Source organism: Lampetra planeri, chromosome 27, assembly GCF_965212315.1.
Source record: "Lampetra planeri chromosome 27, kcLamPlan1.2.h2, whole genome shotgun sequence".
NCBI lineage: Eukaryota > Metazoa > Chordata > Hyperoartia > Petromyzontiformes > Petromyzontidae > Lampetra > Lampetra planeri.
This window is the reverse complement of record NC_136133.1, coordinates 1,268,100-1,287,965: the sequence shown is the minus strand read 5'-3', so window position 1 is coordinate 1,287,965 and position 19,866 is coordinate 1,268,100. Positions and strand designations below refer to the sequence as shown.

Here is a 19,866-nt window from a genome sequence, read left to right as displayed (position 1 = left end):
AGCTTTAAATCAAAACCTGCACATTATTTACACGACACATCAGCACGTACGTAAACATATATATATAACCCAACCGACAATGGATTACCCATTGTAATTTCGATGCATTCATTCATTCCGCCCCACCGCCACTTCACACGTGAACTGCTCACAAGTCACGTCATCACATCTTTCCCTCTATTTAGGGAACGAAACAGGAGGAGGATTTCTCCACAAATCTGGTTGTCCGCCTGATGATGCTACTTGTAAAACTGTCGAAACGTCGTACTCGGATTGTAAATGTTGTGGATTTGCTGTCTTAACACACCGGTGTGCTGTACTAGTAACGAATTGGCACGTTCTATTTACGTGACAAACCTTACTAGTTGGCTGTGTCGGGTGGTGGCGGGTTTAACGACACATTTATATTTACGCGATCTACCAAAAAATATTTTGGATATTGATAGCGAAAGCCTACGTGTTAAACAGACGTATGTTAAATCATTATTCGTAGTTAAAAGTGTGCAGTGTATTTAATTTGGGTTTTTTGTTGACCAAACCATCTCAATCCTATGCAGGACCCTTCCGAAATTTTGAGTTTTCGGGCTCATTGTGGTAGCAGCTCTCCCGGCCGCGTACGTATTGGTGTTAACCTTGGCCTGCGGATTATTGAAAGATGGTGGCTGCGCATCCCAGACGATGTGGGCCGTATAGTCAACCACCGCAGTCTGCACTCCTTAATTTGAGGGATTGGAATGCACGAGCAGAAGCTCTTGTCGGCTCCCTCTGTCTCTCTCTCTCTGCCGATCGGTGGACTCAAGCGGCAAACGACTGAGCAGTGGTTCCCAGGGCCCGGGTTCGCAAAGCCGTGACAAGCGGTCCCGTTGAGACTGGTGCAGTCCGTCACTACGACGGTGTTGTACTTCGCTGACACCAGAAACATATTTGTGCTACCCCTTGGACAACTGTTCAGATAGTGGCCAGCGCAACTCAAACAGTGGACCGTGTAGTTAAACCCAGTGTAGCTACATGAACTCTCTCTCCCTGAAGCCCCCTCGTCATGTCCAGCAGCAGCAGCAGACTCTTAGAGATACAATAAAGACCAGCCACAGTAGGAGTGTGATTGTGTCAATGCAACCCAAACTATTGACCGTATAGTATAAACCCATATAGAGATACATAGAGACACTTGGAGATACATAGAGACCCACAAAGATACATTACAGATACAAGCCACAGTAGTGTGATTGTGGCCATGCAACACAACCTATGGACCACAAAGTTAACCCACTGTGGTTGTGTTCCTTCAACGGAGGAGAACAGCGACATGACACAAACTCTCTTGCTCTGCTGAAGCCCTCTAGTCGTGACCAGTAGCAGCAGCAGACCTCGACTTTGGCATTCATCTCCTGAATTACTTTGGGGCTGCTGCCATCGTGCGCAAGGATAGCCATTGAAATGAAAAGGTCTGGCGTGTGTTTGTCTCTTGATATGCACAGCGAATGTGGCGAGGCTCTGTGTTGTTGTATGTTGAAACTTCTTTCGCACCATATGAAGCCAACCATGCCAATCGTGTGTGCTAGCACCAATACCCGCCATTCGCCACGAAGGGACGGTAACGTCACCATGGCGCCTGTGCCAGGCCAGGTGCACTTTTTGAGGCCACGTGAAGTGTCGAAGACCCAGGTGCCATTGGTTGTCCCATTGAAATGACTGGTAGATGCACCAGCCGTACCCCCTACTGTGCCAACTTGCTGCATTTTAGCCGCTCGGCACTCCACTCATGTTGTGAGCATGCTAACAACAACAACCGCCATTCGCCACGAAGTGGCGGTGACGTCCCCACGGCGCTTGTGCCAAGCGATGTGCACGTTAAGGCCACGTGAAGTGTCAAACACCCGCTGGCAGGAGGTCACGGGGCAGACCCAGGTGCCATGGGTCGATTTGAGATGTCTGGTCGATGCACCACCTGTGCCGCCTACTGTGTCAACTTGCTTTGTTTTAGCCGCCCGGCGCTCTGCTCGTTGTTGTGACCCGTTGCTCCTCTGCCGTTTATTGTTGCTGGAGGGCGACTGCCTCCAACTGCCCAGTAGCATCTTGACACTTGGTATCAGTCATCGGCAAGTCCACTCAGATCCACATCATTCTTGTTACAACATCACTCTATCTCTTATCTAGCCTGTGCCGCGCCCATTTAGCCCCCTCTATCTGGCCTAAAAAAAGTTGTTTCGGCATGTGGTGGCTGGGCGTGCGGGCTACATGACCCAGCCAACGCACCCTTGTCTTCCAGAGGAGCTCACCGATGGGACTTTGTCCAGATATTTCAAGGATTTGTGAACTCTTCACACAATCTAGCCAGGTTAAACCCAGGATGAATTTTAGGCAGGCCAGCGTAAACGTTTATAACTGGTAAAGATGTTCCATTTGGGGAGTCTATGTTTCGCAAGCGTAGAGAAGGGAGGGCATAACCGTGGCTCAGCAGAAACAAAGCTTCTTGTGGAGCGAAAGACCAGGTAGCTTCCACACAGCGTTACGCAGCCGATGAAAAGATAATGCCGCTCGACTGATTCGGAGTGAGACCTCTGCTGTGAAACCAGAGCCGGTCATGAGCACACTGCCCAGGTTTGGAAAACTCTCCACTCTCTCCACAACTGCCCTATCGCCAATTGAGAGTTGTGGGGGTGGAGTGTCTGATGCTTTAAAATACCCAGGCAGGTGCTTAGTTTTGGTGGGGCTGATTGTAAGGCCCCACCTCTTAGTGGCATACTCCATGTTCAGCAGCAGTGCCTCCAACTCCTCTGAGTGAGCAGCAATCACCAGATCATCGGCATACGTAACATTGTTGACCAATACAGAGCCATCCCTTTTCCGCACCAGGGCATCGATCAGCCTCCCATTGTATCTGTACCAGATGGAAATTCCTCTGGTACAGCCATCGAGGGCTTCAAGAACTACTTGATCGAAATCGATGTTAAATAATGTGGGAGCCAGAGGACATCCCTGTCGCACCCCAAGGTGAACAGGGAATGGCTCCGACTCCCGGCCACATAGTTTTACCCGGGCCTGCTCACCATCATGAAGATTCTTAATGATTGTGAGCAGAGAGTCGGGGACTCTGAAAGCACGAAGAACAACCCAGAGCCCAGGCCTACTGATGGTATCATAGGCCTTGACCAGGTCAATAAAGCAGAGATGTAGGTCTTGTTGGAATTCCTACACTTCTGCTGTAGCAGACGTGCTAGCCACACAAAAGATAAAGATCCCCCATATAGCCTTAACATACTATAGGGGCAAGTGCTGTTAGCGAGCACGTGCTAGCACACACACACACACGGACATAGACTTCGCGTTTATATTTATACTGAGCTGCATTGACCCGCCCCAAGCCCATCGCAAGCCCATCGCATAGCTTCTCCTGCATCACTTGCCGTCATTGGTTCGCCTGCAATGACTGAAATGACGCGTGCCGCTCTTTCTTCTGTTGACATCCAACCAACCGTTCCAACGTGCAACCATCCCGCCGCTATTTTAGCGATATAATTTATTACACCACTTGCGTATAAACTTGCATTGTAATTATAGCATGGTGCATACATTACTCTACTGTTGTAAGTTGCAGTGCCACCTCCAGTTAATGTACTTGAAGCCCCAACGAAACGTCAGCTATTGTAACGCATGTTTAATTAACGTTCCACTAATTAATGATGTACGCTAGTGGATCAAGAGGGAGGGTTGTGAGGTGGCTGAACCCCAATGCAAAATCTTAACGTTTCAAACCCTGTATCTCTTAAATGCTCAATATTAGTGAACCATGTTTCAGAATAACATGTAATCAATATCTATAACCGTGTACAGTACACGTACTGTATTTATATTTTCTTCACACCAATTTTTTCCCCGCATGCGATAATGGCACATTTTGCAGCAGGTCCGCTCGTTCGATGCTGCACCGCCATTTCATATTTGACGGGGGAGGGAGGGGAAATCGCTGATACTTGGCCACATTTTATCATCCAAACCTCCTGATAATAGTTTTCGGTCAGAAAAACAGGACCCTGCGGGGTGGGCTGGTAGGAATAATACTAATACCGGTACAGGGATATCGACCGCACACACACGCGCACACACACACGCACATACGCGCACACACACACATACACGTACACACGCACACACGCACATACGCGCACACACACACATACACGTACACACGCACACACGCACACACACCACACACACACACACGTACACACACATGCACGCACGCACACGTAATGAAGTTGTGTTGCTACGCTTCCAGTTCGCCGTGAATAACGATCCGAAGCCCAATAGCGCCCATTCATCACGCCGCTCGAGTGGGCCGGACACGCACACACGCACACAGTCACACATATACACACACGCAAGCACACACGCACACACAGACACGCACACACACGCGCATACACACGCACACACACGCACGCAAACACACACGCACACACACACACGCGCATACACACGCACACGCACGCACGCGCACACACGCGCACACACACACACGCACCTCTCACCTGCAAGGCAGCGGTCGCCGCTTCTCCTCCCACATCTCTCGTCGCGGCAGCTGTAACGATGGTGCAAGTTTGTTTTTATCATCAATTCCTCCTCCACCCCTCCCCGCCACTGTTCACCCACCAGAATAAATGAGTTCGCCCATAGTCAGTCGATCAAAAAGTTTCGCCGTGAGGCGCCGGAAGCGACGGCCATCTTGTTTAATTCACAGATCGCAGGGGGAGCGGGCGGCCATCTTGTCGGACAGGGTCATGCCAAGTGTTTGCAGTAGGGGGCGATGTTGATACACGGACGGACGGACGATATAATCTATTGGTGGTCTGGTCCACTTCGTTCCTACCAGTATAACAAACATATATATACACAGGTTATAAAGTGTAAAACTTATGATGCATAAGCATGGGTTTTCTTGCTAAAATATTGAACAATAAATCCGTAGAAATGTTTTGTTCTTTCTGAAAAATAATGGACGATAAATTATTGCCGCATAAGTATTTTTTTCCTGGTATCATTGCTATATGTAACATACAGTATGTATATACCTGGGACTGAACATAGCATTGTCTTCTTGTAGGAGACGATAAGGCTGACGTGCAGTAGCCACATGAATGTGTGCTACGCGATGACGCGCTAGTGCACCCGCTACTTAGCAACGCAGCTCTGAAGTGCATGTGCCGAGTCTCTTCGAGGTCCAAGCCCGCGCGACACGTACTATCATTGCTGACTGTGCGAGACCTAAATCACTAATGTAAACACAGATGAATAGAATGAAGGTACCTTTACAACGGTGTTCTTCACTAATGTTCAGAGGGGGGTGCCACTATCGCCGATAAGAAATCATCAGATTGAGGGCCGCCACACATTTGAAGGCATTGGGGTTTGACAGCAGCACGATGATGGGGGTGGGGAGGTGTTCTCACATTTTGTGTGTTTGTCGGGTGCTGCACTAAAGGCCACCAGCGCCTGTTGGCCTTGCAATCAAGAACATTACTATACATTTTTGAGGGTTCTGTTGATGCCTGTTTCGCTGAGAACTAAATTGACATCCGTAAAATAAAATTGGGTTGATCGTTGTTAATTCCCAGGGATCGGAGAATTGTTTTTCTTCAGTGGTACGTTTATATATACGCTATGTAAATATATACGCTATGTAAATATACCCGCTATGTAAATATACCTGTTATCCAGAAAAGCTACCACACAGAGTCTTGAGACTACTGTTCTCATATTTACTAGTTTCGTATATGAATATTCCCATATGTATATTATGAATGCATTATAATAACCGTAGTACCTTTTCGCAGTAAACCATGGTTATTTTGCAGAAATCAGAAATTACAAACATAAATTTTATATACAGTATACTACAATCAGGGTTATAATTCTGTTAAAATTATCATGCTGATTTCTCCCGTTTATATAATTCAGGTCGGCATCTGATCCGATTTTCATTTCTGGATCCTGCTGATTGTCGGCTAATATCCATCCACATCCAATCCGGACTCGAATTTGGTTGCAATTCCATTCTTGTTTCGCACGTTCGGAGGCAGCATTTCTTATCCACACATTTTCTTAAACTCTTCATTACATTCTCTACTCCACCCCATTGACCACCCCCGCTTCAATGCAGGTAAGAGATGCATTTAATTTCACGAACCGTTTCGTATGTTGCTGAACGCAAAACGTCGCTGTCTGGACAAGCAGTGTTGTGGGATGCAGGACCATGCAATCATTCCTTGCCGTTGTCGTGCGTTCACCATGTGAAAAAGAGTTGGTATATTTGAAATGCTTCATTACACGGAACGCAATGTTCAAGATTTAAAACGTTGGTATATTTTAAATGCTTCATTACACGGAACGCAATGTTCAAGATTTAAAACGTTGTCGACTTGGCTTCGCTTTCAAACTGTTGTGTGGAGGATGCAGTGTTACCCTAACATTTCCTTGATTAACGTGAATACAAAAAAACCCGCCGTGTCTCAAGGACTCTGTCACTGCTGACTCAGGTCGGCCATGTCAGAGGTAAGTAATGTGGCCCATTGAAATTGAGGTTTTAATCATGTTGGTCGTTTTCTCCGTGCGTGCTCCTGTGCCCTCTGTTCATTTTTCCATGCAGGCAAAAGCAAAGAAGCCGAGATCAAGAGGATTAATAAGGAGCTTGCTAATATTCGCTCCAAATTCAAAGGTGAGTTTCGTCACTTCCCTGCCGTTGCTGCTAATCTGTATAAAATGTTTACAAATTGGCGATATCTCCGAGCAATTTTGTAAGTCTCAAGTTAAACGGCGTCACTTTGATCCTCCGGTGTGTCATCGGTGAGCCAGCACAGGCAAAGGTGCTTACTAATGAGGAAGAAGGGCTTTATTTTCAAATTATTCACAAGAAAAACCGGATGACTTGGAGAAAAATCCATGCGACGAGGGAGCGTGAACTCTGTAAGACGTTAACTGCATCTCTCTAATGTGTCTGCGAACTCTGCCACCTTATCTGCTCCAAGCCTTTCAATTGTAATCGCTTTAAGACTCTGCTAATTCTAGATTTGAAGCTTTCGTGACTGCAGGAATCCATACTCTTTGGTTATTTCGGTAAAGTCACGTGGGTAGAAATAAAAAAAATAAAAAAAATCACGACGTTTCGATCGCAACACAAGCGGTCGCCTGATGACGACGATGGCTTGTGTTGCGATCAAAACGTCGTGATTTGTTTTTTTTTCTAACTACGTGACTTTACCGAAAGAACCAAAGAGTATGGACTCTGCTAATTACAAGTCTGCCTCGTCAAATCTGTAGAAAACATACAAAAAGGCCGCCGCTGATTTGTAGTCCTCACTCCACCAAAATGTTTTATTAGTCCCCACAATCATACCATCACTCATAATGAGGTGAGCATGATGTGATCCCGCACCTCGGATGAGCACGGTTGGCTGTGCACGGTGCGAAAGAAGTTCGTCGTACATTCCTACACGCTGCATGGCCGTTGGTGTTTTATGACGTGTGTACGCTGCCTACTGCATTCCCTCGGCATGTGTGAGGTTCCTGACGCGGCTGGGGTAGAGAAGCTATGAGGTTTGATTTTAAATGTTTCCAAGGTGGTATTTCTTAAAAAATGTACGCGGCTGTCGAAGTGACGTCAGACTGTTGCTTCACATTGCATCAGTAGGGTGCCAGGTGCCATGTGCCATGACGCGCAAAGGTGTGCTGCTGCTCGCAAGCAGCAGGGAGGCGCGCAACTCATGTCGTGCCTTGCGTCCAAGTCACGTGCAATGCGACTCGGTCACATGGCACGAACAACGCTCTTAAGCTTGTCTGCGCTCCCCTGGTCGGTAGCTTAATTTGTGTTTATTGTTGTTTAAGCCATCAACTCAAAACAGCCTTGTGTTTTAAGTGTGGTCATCTTAACAGGCAGCAAGTCTTCGTTTTCTTCTTCCGTATGGCTGCTGACGTAGATGCAGAGCAACAACTACTACATTTTAACATTTTGAAGTGGCCAACCCAGATAACCGCATCAGGAGCAGCGGAATGTTATCGCAGTGATGTCCCCTTCCTATTTGTGGATCGGGCATTTTGTCGTTATATACGTTGTACGGTCTGTTCTGGATGACCACAGTCATACACTACTGGAGAGTTTTTACCTTTCCATTTGTGCATCAGGCATCTGCATCTGCCATGGTTTGTGCATTGGATGCAATTTAGGCTGGACCTTGAGCTTCGTGGAAGACCAAACCCAGTGATATTCTGCTCTGGGTCTTTCACAAGGTGTTTGTTTGCGAGCTCATTTGATCTCAATTCAGCTCTCCAAGCTTCATCGGGGTTGAATTCACATTTTTGAAGGTTAAGCGCATGTGTCCAAAAGGGCCTTACGTGACTTCAAGCGGTGACGAGGGACGTTATTGAGGCGCTGATGAATGGGACGGGCAGCAGTGAAACGGAGACGGCTGTAGACCAGTTTCATCATCATTAGGCCTCATCAGTGGAGTCGGCATTGTTGACTGCTGCCCTATGGCCTGCGAGTGTATATATGCAGAGGGATTATCTTTACACTTTGGGGACCCCTACCCCCCCCTCCCCTCCCTCAGCACAAATCCAAAGCTTTCTATAAATAAATATAAAACCCCATCACAACAGGAACGTGCGTGCGGACTGGAAACAAATTTAAATAACAACACATGGTTGCTGACAAAACAGCAGGAAGGCACTACCATCATGCCTTGCATGCATGTCACGTGACCACCACATTGCATGTACAATGCTGTCAGCCTTGTCTCTAAACCACCAGACTTTGATATATCGCTCGTAACGTTATTACATGCTTTTTTCTCATTTAATGAAGCTTCATGCACACGTCTGGCAGCCTGGAACACAAAGCTTTTAACTATGTTAGTTCAAAACGATATCTAAATTAAGCACTTTTTTCTGGAGACAAGTTAATAGCAAGAGAAAATGCATGCAGACCAGAAACGAATGATAATTGTTTTAACAACGAAGTGTCTTTAAACAGCAAAACATTTTGTAATCCCAGTATATTTTGCTTATCCAAGCTGACACCACAACATTTTTGTTGTATTCTGCACTCAGCCTTGTGACAGCCATCAGCTCACAATAGATGAGGTGGTGGCAATTGTGTTTTTCTTTATTATGTCTCTTCAGTACCTTATAGCCATAATTGCCTCCTGTTGTTATTTGTGCCCAGGGGGGGTGGTGTATATATTAACCAGTCCTCCACTGCAGACATATTCGGCATGGCCTAAGGGGCGAGAACCTACATTAATTCGTAATTTGTTCTCAGCCTGTCAACATTTTTGGCTGCAACTTGGAAGTGTGCCTCTTGAGCGGACAGAAAAGTTCATTAAAACACACACACATTGTGCTTTGCCCCCATTTTTTTAAGCTTTTACAAAGCTGGAAAAACAACAAGAAAGTATCATCTCGTGCACCAGTGGCAGGAAAGCATGCAGGGATTCATGTAAATTTTGTTGGTGACATCTGTTATGCTTGATACAAAACCATATTAACAATGTATTATAGCTGCCTTTGAAATATCTTTCCTGTCCTACATATCTGTTACACTCTTCGCACACTCCCTTCATAATGCCATGTGAGTACTCGGAAGCAACCTTTCGGCACGGCAGTTCACCATCCACGTCAGTTAGTTGCGAGTTTGACTCCATGCTTTCGGCGTGGCTTTTTACCGTCGGGTTAGCAGTGAGTTTCACTCGGAAGGTTCAGTTTTGGTTCAATATACCTAGGCTCGTTCAAATTCTGAGCGATTGAAATCGGATCATGTGCCGCAGCTGGATGGATCGTTGCGTAGTGGGACCGTAAAGGATACACGACAGCCGCTTTGGGTGAGTCCTCCAGCAGTGGATCGATGGTGGCTAGTGAAGATGATGAGTGTACGATCTGCCTGCGTGCTGCAGCTATAAGGATTGAAATACAAACGGCAACGAAATTGGAACTAAAGCTGAAAAGTTTACGTGCAAAAGCATTGAGAAATGAGCGGTCAGAATTGCACTTCTATTTCCGTCCGGCTGCTGATGTTAGATGCACAGCAACAACTACGATTTCATATTCAGGTGGTCAAGCCCAGACAACCAAAGCAGTGGAGAAGTTTATCGCTGTGGTGATGTCTCCCTCGTATTTGTGGGTCGGAAGTAGGGCGCCGAGCGGAGCGCACGGATTATTGGGGAACCAAATGTAAATCGGCAACGTCATTGTCAAGAGACGCACATGGGCTTGTAAAAGAGTTAAAGGTCACGGGCCACCTGATGTTTAGGTGCGCCAGGCACGGACGTCGTGAGGTGCTGCGTTCACCAAGTGGGAGTCCTGTTATTCTGGTTGTTACAGCGGCGGCATCTTGGCGTTTGTTTATGGATTCCAGTGTGCGGAGGGGAAAACTAAACGTGTAATACTGACTGCATATCTTTACGTCAGTATTCTGCAACCTAATTAAAACAACACCGTACAGTTTTTGGGGCTGCATCTTAAAGTTTAAGCGACGTGTTTTTTAGGTTGTTAGTGTTCGAGACTGACAAAACAAGTTGGGGGGTTTTAAATTATACTTGAAGATTTGATGGGTTAAACAACAGTCCAGAGCTGTTTTCATACCAACCTTGTGTGTGTATATATACATGCAAAACACATCTTGAGCAGGTGACCAAGGAGAGAAGAGAGCTCTGATTTTGGCGGCAAGGGATGCGGGTTTGGACGCTTAATGCTTTTCCTGCAAAATCAGCAAGTTACTTGGGCTTGCGTCACAACCAGCAGCGATGTCAGCATCACTCTTCCTGCGTAATTGGGAAGTGGTGTTTTTATTGTTTTAGCCGCTCTGTGTTTTGCACGACCACGTACCAAGAAAATATGTTGCGCAATGCCCTTCAAGCTCGCTTAAAAAAAAAAAGTGGCCGGGTGACTCGGAAGATAGAGCGCTGAGCTGGCACCTCGTAATATCCGGGGTTTCATTCCAGGAAACTGTCTGTAATGTTGTTTATTGTGCCCCTGATAACCAATGTCTTCACACACAAAAACCTAATAAAATGCGGTTTAGCATTGAATTCATCTAAATTCCAGCTTTTGTTAATAACAAAACAAATGCTGGGTTGGATAGTGCTGCCCCCTCGTAGGTAAGAGATCACGTATAGAGCAGTCGGAAGCAGTTCTGTGATACCTCCTTCCGTGGACCGTTATCTAACGCGGGGTGAGACTCTCATCCGCGAGAGTTCCCATTTGTGTTCTTTGCCTTCACGGTGCCGTTTGTTGCTGGCCGCTTGACAATATGTTGCCTTTGGGCCTGTGCTTGGCAACTCTTTTTCAACAAATATATATATGTACACTTGACCACATAGGAAAACTGCATCCTATGTTTTTTCATGCGTGTCCATTCCTCTATGTCCGTGTGCTTGTAGGTGACAAGGCGTTGGATGGATACAGCAAGAAGAAGTATGTGTGCAAGCTGCTGTTTATTTTTCTTCTGGGCCATGACATTGACTTCGGGCACATGGAGGCTGTCAATCTGCTCAGCTCCAACAAATACACTGAAAAACAGATTGTAAGTGGCATGTACGCACACGGTAACGGCACTGCCCCAATGTCGATGGCCTCGCCATCGTGAGCGGCATTCGAGCTCCAGCTTAATCATGCCCGACGGTGGCTAGGAACGTTTGTCCCCTGAGAACATTTTCGCCACTGTTTTTGGTCTTGAGCGGAAATCGAGCGCAGGTCGCCGGGTTCATAGAGCGATGCGCTTCACACTACACCCATGCTTAACACACATACACGTGGATGGGTGGGACTTCATGCCTCTGCTCAACAGCAGGTGTCAGGAGCATCATCGTCATAAAGATCATCGGCAGATACAGTGGCACCATTAGAATCATCGTGCTGACGCTGTGGTCACACGAAGCTGTTGGACGCGCAAGCAGCCGTAACTGCCCAATGTCCGTCATTTAAAAATGTCTTTCAACGTGACTTTTCACAGATTATTGCAATACTTTGAACATATTTTCACAGCCCTACAGTAATATGTACACGCGTTAATGCGTGCACGCGCACGCGCGGTTTCTTAGACATGCATACCAGGATGTACACATGTACTGTAAGTTCTCGCTTAACGCGTGTTCACGCACCGCGTTTTCTTGGCGATGCAGTTCTTTTAATGCGGTAACACTTTTCGCACAACGGAGAACGCGTGCCATTATAATGTGGAATTTTGCCCGTTATAACACTGTTTCTGAGCGGTCGATGACGAAGTATTTTCTTTAGCTGCGCGGCTAAACGAAATGATACAGTACGTGGAATGATACAGTACATGGCGGCGTACCCTCAACTCTGTTCTATCCCGCCATGGAATGAGTACATGCTGATTTTATCGTGCAAACTTGGTTCATATTTGCATTGCTTTATTATTTATTCATGCCCTGTAATGTGTAAACATGCAGTAATTTTTCACTTTGCACGATTTTGCTTGACTTGGCACTTTTCAGGAACGCATCTGTTGCGTCAAGCGGGGGAGTCGCCGCGTAGGCGTGCGTGCTGCAACGTGCGCTCGTGTGCGCGCGTGCAAACCCTTTTGTTCGTGCTCGCGTGAGGATTTCGCATCTCTTCCTCATTTTCCTGGACAGGGCTACCTGTTCATCTCGGTGCTTGTCAACTCCAACAGCGAGCTGATCAGGCTCATCAGCAATGCCATCCGCAACGACCTGTCGAGCCGCAACCCCATCTTCATCAACCTTGCCCTGCACTGCATCGCCAATGTGGGCAGTCGGGAGATGGCCGAGGCGCTGGCGTCTGAGGTCCCGAAGCTCCTCATCGCTTCGTACGTCCCGCCCTGTTTTTTTCACGCTTGCATGTGTGCGTGGCGTTTTTTCAATCGATCGATCTTTATATTATTACGTGCCAATATCGCCCGCAATTTAAAGTAGGCGTCGGGGCACATTGCACAGCGGAATGGTACAGGTGGGGGGGTATATGAAACTTGTCACGACCTCAGCGGCTAACACAGACTGAGCAAAGTAGATTGCAAGCATGCGCAACGAATAACGTTAAGAAAAAAAGTTTATGAACTAAAAAGTAAAGAAGCAGTTTTTTTCTCCCTTAAATTTTTAGTTTTAATGGGAAGGCAAGTCTTAAGAAGAGTTAGTTTCTATAATCTATTATTGTTATTATTATGCTTGCATACCTAGGAAAGACTCGCTGAGTCTCAAGACTTTATTTTCAGGAGGGTCCCACCAAGTAGTCGTAGTAGGGAGGCGATGTTGTTGCCCCTGCTGCTGTATTCATCCCAATTGACTAATTTACCGGTACATTTGCAGCATTGGGATGTCTCGAGAGTGGCCGCATATTACAAAACTATTTAAGCTGTTTTTGTTTTACCAGGTAAGGCCCACTAAGCTACATGGCTCCTTTTCAGAAACGACCTGGCCACTAATGATAGCCCAACGTAGTAGCTTATCACGTGGAAATTTATAGCAGCAACCAAATACCCTGAACGTGTGATGTCGATTCTAAATGTAGAGGGAAAAACCGCAGGACCCGGAGAAAAATCCACGCGACCATGGGGAAAGGACATGTAAATTACAAATATATAGGTGTCGGGATCAAACATACAACCTCCTGTCTACCAGGCGAGGTAGTGAACATCTCTCCACCGTGTGGGGCCCTTGAGCTTGTAACCCACTGAATCCTGGAGGAGTGATGGTTCAGTGGTTATCTCAGTGTGCAATCCCACTGTCCCAGGATTGTTATCCTATTATTTTCTTGCGCACGATGGCACCAATAAGTTCAGCAGCTGAATGCCAACATCGGGGTCTGCTAGCCACGAGGAGAGGGCTTCAGGAGAGAGTTCGTTTATCGTTTTGCAATACCTCCGTTTGCAGCGGTTGACTCTGTGGTTTTAAAGTTGATGGCACCGCAACGTGCACGCGTGTGTTTATTTGTTTGCGCGTACGGCGGTGTGAAACAGAGACACAATGGACAGCGTGAAGCAGAGCGCCGCACTGTGCTTGCTGCGGCTTTACCGCACCTCGCCGGACGTGATCCCCGTGGGAGACTGGACATCGCGGGTTATCCACCTGTTAAACGACCAGCACATGGTACTAAACCCCGGCTCGCCCTCCTTCTCACGCTGATGCACACCACGTTTGAAAAATGTAATTATTTGTGTGGATGCTGCCTGCCATATTGATCCTGATAATGTTTGTGGTTTGGTGACTGATAAATGGGGTATGCTTGGGGGGGGGGGGGGGGCACGGCGGCGAGATGTTAACTACCTTGCCTGGTGTACAGGAGGTTGTGCGTTCGATCCCGACCATGGCAATGCCTATATATTTGGAGCTTGCAAGTTCTCCCCGTGGTTGCGTGGATTTTTCTCCGGGTCCCCCAGTTTTTCCCTCCACATTTAGAAACATGCCTTTTGGAATATTTATCCGCAATACATTTCCACGTGATAAGCCACTTCGTTGGGCTTTCATTTGTGGCCACGTCGCTTATGAAAAAGAGCTACATAGCTCAGAGGGCCTTACTTGGTAAAATGAACGCTTGTTTCTAAATGTGGAGGAAAGAGCCGGAGGACCCGGAGAAAAACCCACACGACCACAGGGAGACAGAACACGCAAACTCCAAAAATACAGCCATCATCAGGGTCGAGATCGAACCCACGACCTCCTGTATCCCAGGCGAGGTAGTTGAGTGGGCTTGACAGCATGCGTCAACTGTTGCTATTTGTTCAGTGCGCAACACTTTTTTAATATGTCGCTTCTCTTCAGGGGGTGGTGACCGCAGCCACGAGTCTCATAACAGCGCTGGCCCAGAAGAACCCGGAGGAGTACAAGGGCAGCGTCTCGCTCGCCGTGTCGCGGCTCAGCAGGGTGCGTGTGCACACACTTGCCCCCCTCTCCCCCTCGGCCGTTGTCCTCGCTCAAAAACACGGGCGCGGAAACGACGTGTGGCTGACCATGTGCGATTCGTGCAAAACCCCACCCATCTCTTTTGATTTAAAGCTTTCATGACTGCAGGGTTTCATATTCTTGGTTCTTTCGGTAAAGTCACGTAGAAGGGAAATAATAAAATAATATCAATAGTAAACAATAAAAATTCTCACAACGTTTCAGGTAAAACCGCCACTTTTTTCCAATTTTCTTGCTGTGGATTTCTCATCTGATGATGATTGCTTGTGTTGCAGTCGAAACGTCGTGAGAATTTGTATTGTTTTATATTAATATTATTTTATTATTTCCCTTCTACGTGACTTTACCGACAGAACCAAGAATATGAAACCCCACCCATGTCGTTACGATCTTGACTTGGTGCCCTCCGAAACCTTGCCCGGGCCTAAATGTTAGTACAACGGTGTGGTTGGTTGCAAGCGAGCGTTGTTATTGACGGGACAAAAGTGGCGAACGTGTGTCGTGCTGGCACACAGCATTGCCGCTACAATCAATAAATGCCATGTGGGTGCACCGTGGCGTAGCGATCGATGTACTTTCCTACAACGCTAATGGCAATTGGTATTTGAAATTACTATAGTCGTCTTTCCTACGTCGGCTCCACTTTAAACTCTAAATTTCTTGGTGCGGTGTCATTGTTAATAAATAATTCACAGCCCTTTGCCAGTCCGCTGATGGATGAAGGCTTCTCTGTGCTATGTTAGTTGTGGGGCTTGTTTTAGCATACTTCACCACTCATTGCGGGTTGATGAAGACTGGCTAGAGGTGGGGGGGGGGGCAGTGGGAGCGTCGTCCCCCCCCCCCACCGGTGAGGGGGGAGCAGTGGGTGGTAATGAGGACCGGTTCCTATACCGCTCAGCACTCGTATTAGCAGTGGGCAGGAATCTAACTCGGGTCGCCAGGTTCAGAGCACAAGTGTGATAGCCTCTCAGCCTCCGTGTCGTTATTAGCACTGGGGAAAGCAGTCTTACAGGGGGAGTTGATGTGTTTGGTATTTGTTGTCGAGTGCTTGTTACTGTGGTTGGCTGAGTAAAGTTGGTTGTATTTATCTGTTTTGCAATACTGTCGTCAGCGTGTACACCACACTACGATCTTGCAAATCATGCGATCAGTTGCTGGTCACGCATCCCCAATTGCCAATTGATAGATGAACCTGGCATGTATCCTGCTGTAATTTAAAATAAATAATACAGTCTGTCCAGAAAAGTGACGGCTTCTGTGTGTGTGTGTGTGGCATTGTGGGTGGAGCAGATCGTGACATCCTCTTACACAGATCTGCAGGACTACACGTACTATTTTGTGCCAGCGCCGTGGCTCTCTGTGAAGCTTCTGCGCCTGCTGCAGTGCTACCCACCACCCGGTGAGTCGGTCACTTTGGATCGCTACGCCGCGATGTTGCCCACGGGTGACGCGGCGCTCCCATAACACGCATAACACCAGGGTTATCCCCGGAGAATCGTAATTCGTGAGTTCATTTTTTTTTTGCGCTTGTGAAGAGCATTTACATTCGACAAATTAATTTGCTTGGCAATGTGTGGGGTGGTGGAGGGCCTTGATGGTACAAAGTTGGCCACATCGTTACGTGGCTTATCACAAAAAAAATATTTATGAATGGCAGGGAGCCGTCTGCCAGTGCATCATGGTTCTCCAAATCACACATTGTCACGGTGAATATTATGTCGCAATAAGCATGTCATGCATGATGCTTTCAGTACATTACGTTTGCCTGACATGGTAATTCATGTAGTGCGGGCTGGTACGTCCCAGTTCCCCACGGTAGGACACAGCGAGACATCTCTCCTTATTCTTTACAGTGGCATTCTGCCTCACGGTATTTAACCGATGCCTTCGTAGTTCATCATTAACACTTTTGTTGTGCGCTCCTATTCACGTGTACTTTTCTGTGCACGCACACACGCACACCCACACACCCACGTGTGCGCCTGCATTCTCCCCCGTGTGCCCGCCTACTGCGTGACAGAGGACCCGGCAGTGCGCGGGCGTCTGAGCGAGTGCCTGGAGAACATCCTAAACAAGGCGCAGGAGCCGCCGAAGTCGAAGAAAGTGCAGCACTCCAATGCCAAGAACGCCGTGCTCTTTGAGGCCATCAACCTCATCATTCATCACGACAGGTGTGGGGGGGGCCCCCTTCCTCCTCCCCCCCCTCTTGTCAACGTGGCCAATCGGGTGGGGCCCAGGTTTTGCTCAATTTTATGATGGAAGCGTCTTGATTGATTCGCTCCACACCCACGGGTCTCCGTGGCAAAAATGGCGTTCTATTTACGCTTCGTTGAGCTGACATTTGTGATGGCGAGGTCACTTCTGAAAAATAACTAATAGCTCAATGGGCTTTACCTGGTAAAATTATAGTAGTTTTATTTAGTATTTGTGATTTTCTTACCTTTCCTTTTTATTTTGGACTTCAGTTTTTTTGTTTTGTTTGTCATTGTAACATTCTGACCCACCTGACTGGACATCTGTGAAAAAGAGCTTCATAGCTCATCGGATTTCTCCAGGATAAATAAATATTCTGATTCTATTTTAACAGGTTGTTGCATTATTGCACAACATATCACATCTGCATTATTTTACGATGAGGGTGTTGGGATGATGATGACGACGACGACGATGATGACAGTGATGCGGCTACTGATGAGGATGATTACGGTACAGTGATCACCGGTGTAATTGGTGGCATCTCTCTCTGTTCCCCTCCGCTCCAGCGAACCAAATTTGCTGGTGCGCGCCTGCAACCAACTGGGCCAGTTCCTCCAGCACCGTGAGACGAACCTGCGCTACTTGGCCCTGGAGAGCATGTGCCTGCTGGCATCGTCGGAGTTCTCGCACGAGGCGGTCAAGAAGCACCAGGAAACCGTCATCAATGCCCTCAAGGTACGTGCTTGCTCCTCCGTCATCGTGCTGCCGTTACAAATCATCTGTGCCTTGAGTTTCCTGGCCAATAAGGGCGCTGCGGTGGTGAATGTTAATTACTTCGCCCGGTATACAAGAGGTTGTGGGTTCGATCCAGACCCTGACACCTGAGGTATATTGGAGTTTGCGTGTGTCTCTCCCCGTGGGCACGTCCGCGTCCTCCGTTTTTCCCCTCCAGATGTATAATTGACATGCGTTTCGAGCAGTGGTTTTTAACCTGGGGTGCACGCCACCCCCTTGGGGTGTGAGATGTCCTTTTTATGAACCAACGGGTGGTGCAGGCTGTCGTCAAGGTTATAAGCAGCACTGGTGTAGAGTATTTGACTGCTATAAATATCCATGTGATGAGAAACTTCATTGGGCTGTCATTTGTGGCCAGTTCGCTTCTGAAAAGAGCTGTATAGCTCCGTGGGTCTTGCCTGGTAAAATAAAAAAAATTGTTTAAAAAATAATTAATAACTAATGTTAGTGACTGCTGCGGGCTGGTGCCAGCAAAACAACTCACCGGCTAACTGGCTGAACGTGTTTCCCCGTGTAACAAATAATCCAATGAGTTGCATGGCGGAAGAATTTCGGCAGACTTATAATAGCGAGCGAGTCTGATGAGGAGGGAATAACGTATACAGAAGACTGACCACACGGTTAATTAAAAATTGCTCGAAATTTGACATTTGTGCTCCTCATGAATGTAATTGCTTCGCTAAAATATTTTAAACATTTTTGATAATATAAAAAAAGCCTCGCCAATGCAAATTCTCTTGTACACCGGTCCATACTTGTCTTGAAATCAATGCCGACACACAGGGTCAGTGCTACACCTGTAAAAAACAGACCCCCCCCCCCCTCCCCACCACTGATTGTCTGCTCAGTTTAAGTTAAATTAACCAAAACGATAGATCGGTTTGCTGCTTAATTCCCTTAAATTAAAAGAAAAAACTGCTGACTTTGTTGTATTCCACATTAAGTAATACATATTGTAACATTCTCTCGCTTCTCTTACATGTCAAAATCAAATCTCCGCAATGCCCCTTTGCTGCCCTGCGTGGTGATGGAGCAGACCGAGAGGGATGTGAGCGTCCGCCAGCGAGCCGTGGACCTGCTCTACGCCATGTGCGACCGTAGCAATGCACAGGAGATCACCTCCGAAATGCTCAACTACCTGGAGACAGCCGACTACTCGATCCGGGAGGAGATGGTGTGTAAAAACTCATTTGTGTCCGTGTACTTATCTGCTCCGTCGCTCACTGTCATATGTGGCCAGGTCGCTTCTGAAAAATTTGTTAATACCTCGGTGAGCTTTACCTGTTAGGATGGGGCTGGTTTAGTTGTATTGGTATGTGTGTGTGTGTTGGGGTGATTTTGTTTACCTTTCTTGTACTTTGCACAACTATCGTTCTTACCCGTCCCTACTGGACATCTGTGAAAAAGAGCATTATAGCTCATCGGATTCCTTGACTATAAATACAGATTCTGATTTATATATTTTGGCGGCGACAGGGCCCAGGGTTGGCGCGTCAGCTGCTCGTTGCAAATGACCGCGGTTCAAATCCAGCAGGCTGTCCTGGTTAATAGACTCGTATAGCCTTACTAGACTGTTGGGGTAAGTGCTGTCGGCGAGTAGCACCTATGAAAGCCGGGACGGCACACTTAAGGGGGTGGGTGGCCAGCACCACGCCCGGCCGCGTTTTGTCTCCCGAGTGCCGATGTTTACACATCGCACCAGGTGCTCATTTGAAGCCGAGTCGACCTAGGGGAGACCCATTAATTATTGGTTCGGATATTCGTCACCATTGTTGGCCGTGAGCAGGAATCTAACTCGGGTCTCCGGGTTTGTAACGCAGCGCGTTGACCGCCACGCTACTGGTGACGGGGCCCAGTGTTGGCACGTTAGCTGCTCATTGCAGAGGTCCGCGGTTCAAATCCAGCAGGCTGCCCTGGTTAATAGTACCGCATGTGTTTTGACCGTAAC

At 47.3% G+C, this 19,866-nt stretch overlaps 1 protein-coding gene across 2 annotated transcripts in view; it reads left to right on the top strand.

Annotated features, from left to right (window-relative positions):
* Positions 1-19,866, top strand: part of LOC144727974 (AP-2 complex subunit alpha-2-like) — a 48,660-nt gene that overhangs the window by 2,363 nt on the left and 26,431 nt on the right. For both annotated transcript variants that reach the window (XM_078607134.1, XM_078607136.1), the window contains exons 2-10: positions 6,647-6,715; positions 11,430-11,572; positions 12,645-12,838; positions 13,985-14,114; positions 14,787-14,888; positions 16,218-16,326; positions 16,948-17,098; positions 17,690-17,858; positions 18,955-19,092. In XM_078607134.1, coding sequence (XP_078463260.1) covers positions 6,647-6,715; positions 11,430-11,572; positions 12,645-12,838; positions 13,985-14,114; positions 14,787-14,888; positions 16,218-16,326; positions 16,948-17,098; positions 17,690-17,858; positions 18,955-19,092 — 1,205 coding nt within the window. The remainder of the gene's footprint in view (positions 1-6,646; positions 6,716-11,429; positions 11,573-12,644; positions 12,839-13,984; positions 14,115-14,786; positions 14,889-16,217; positions 16,327-16,947; positions 17,099-17,689; positions 17,859-18,954; positions 19,093-19,866) is intronic.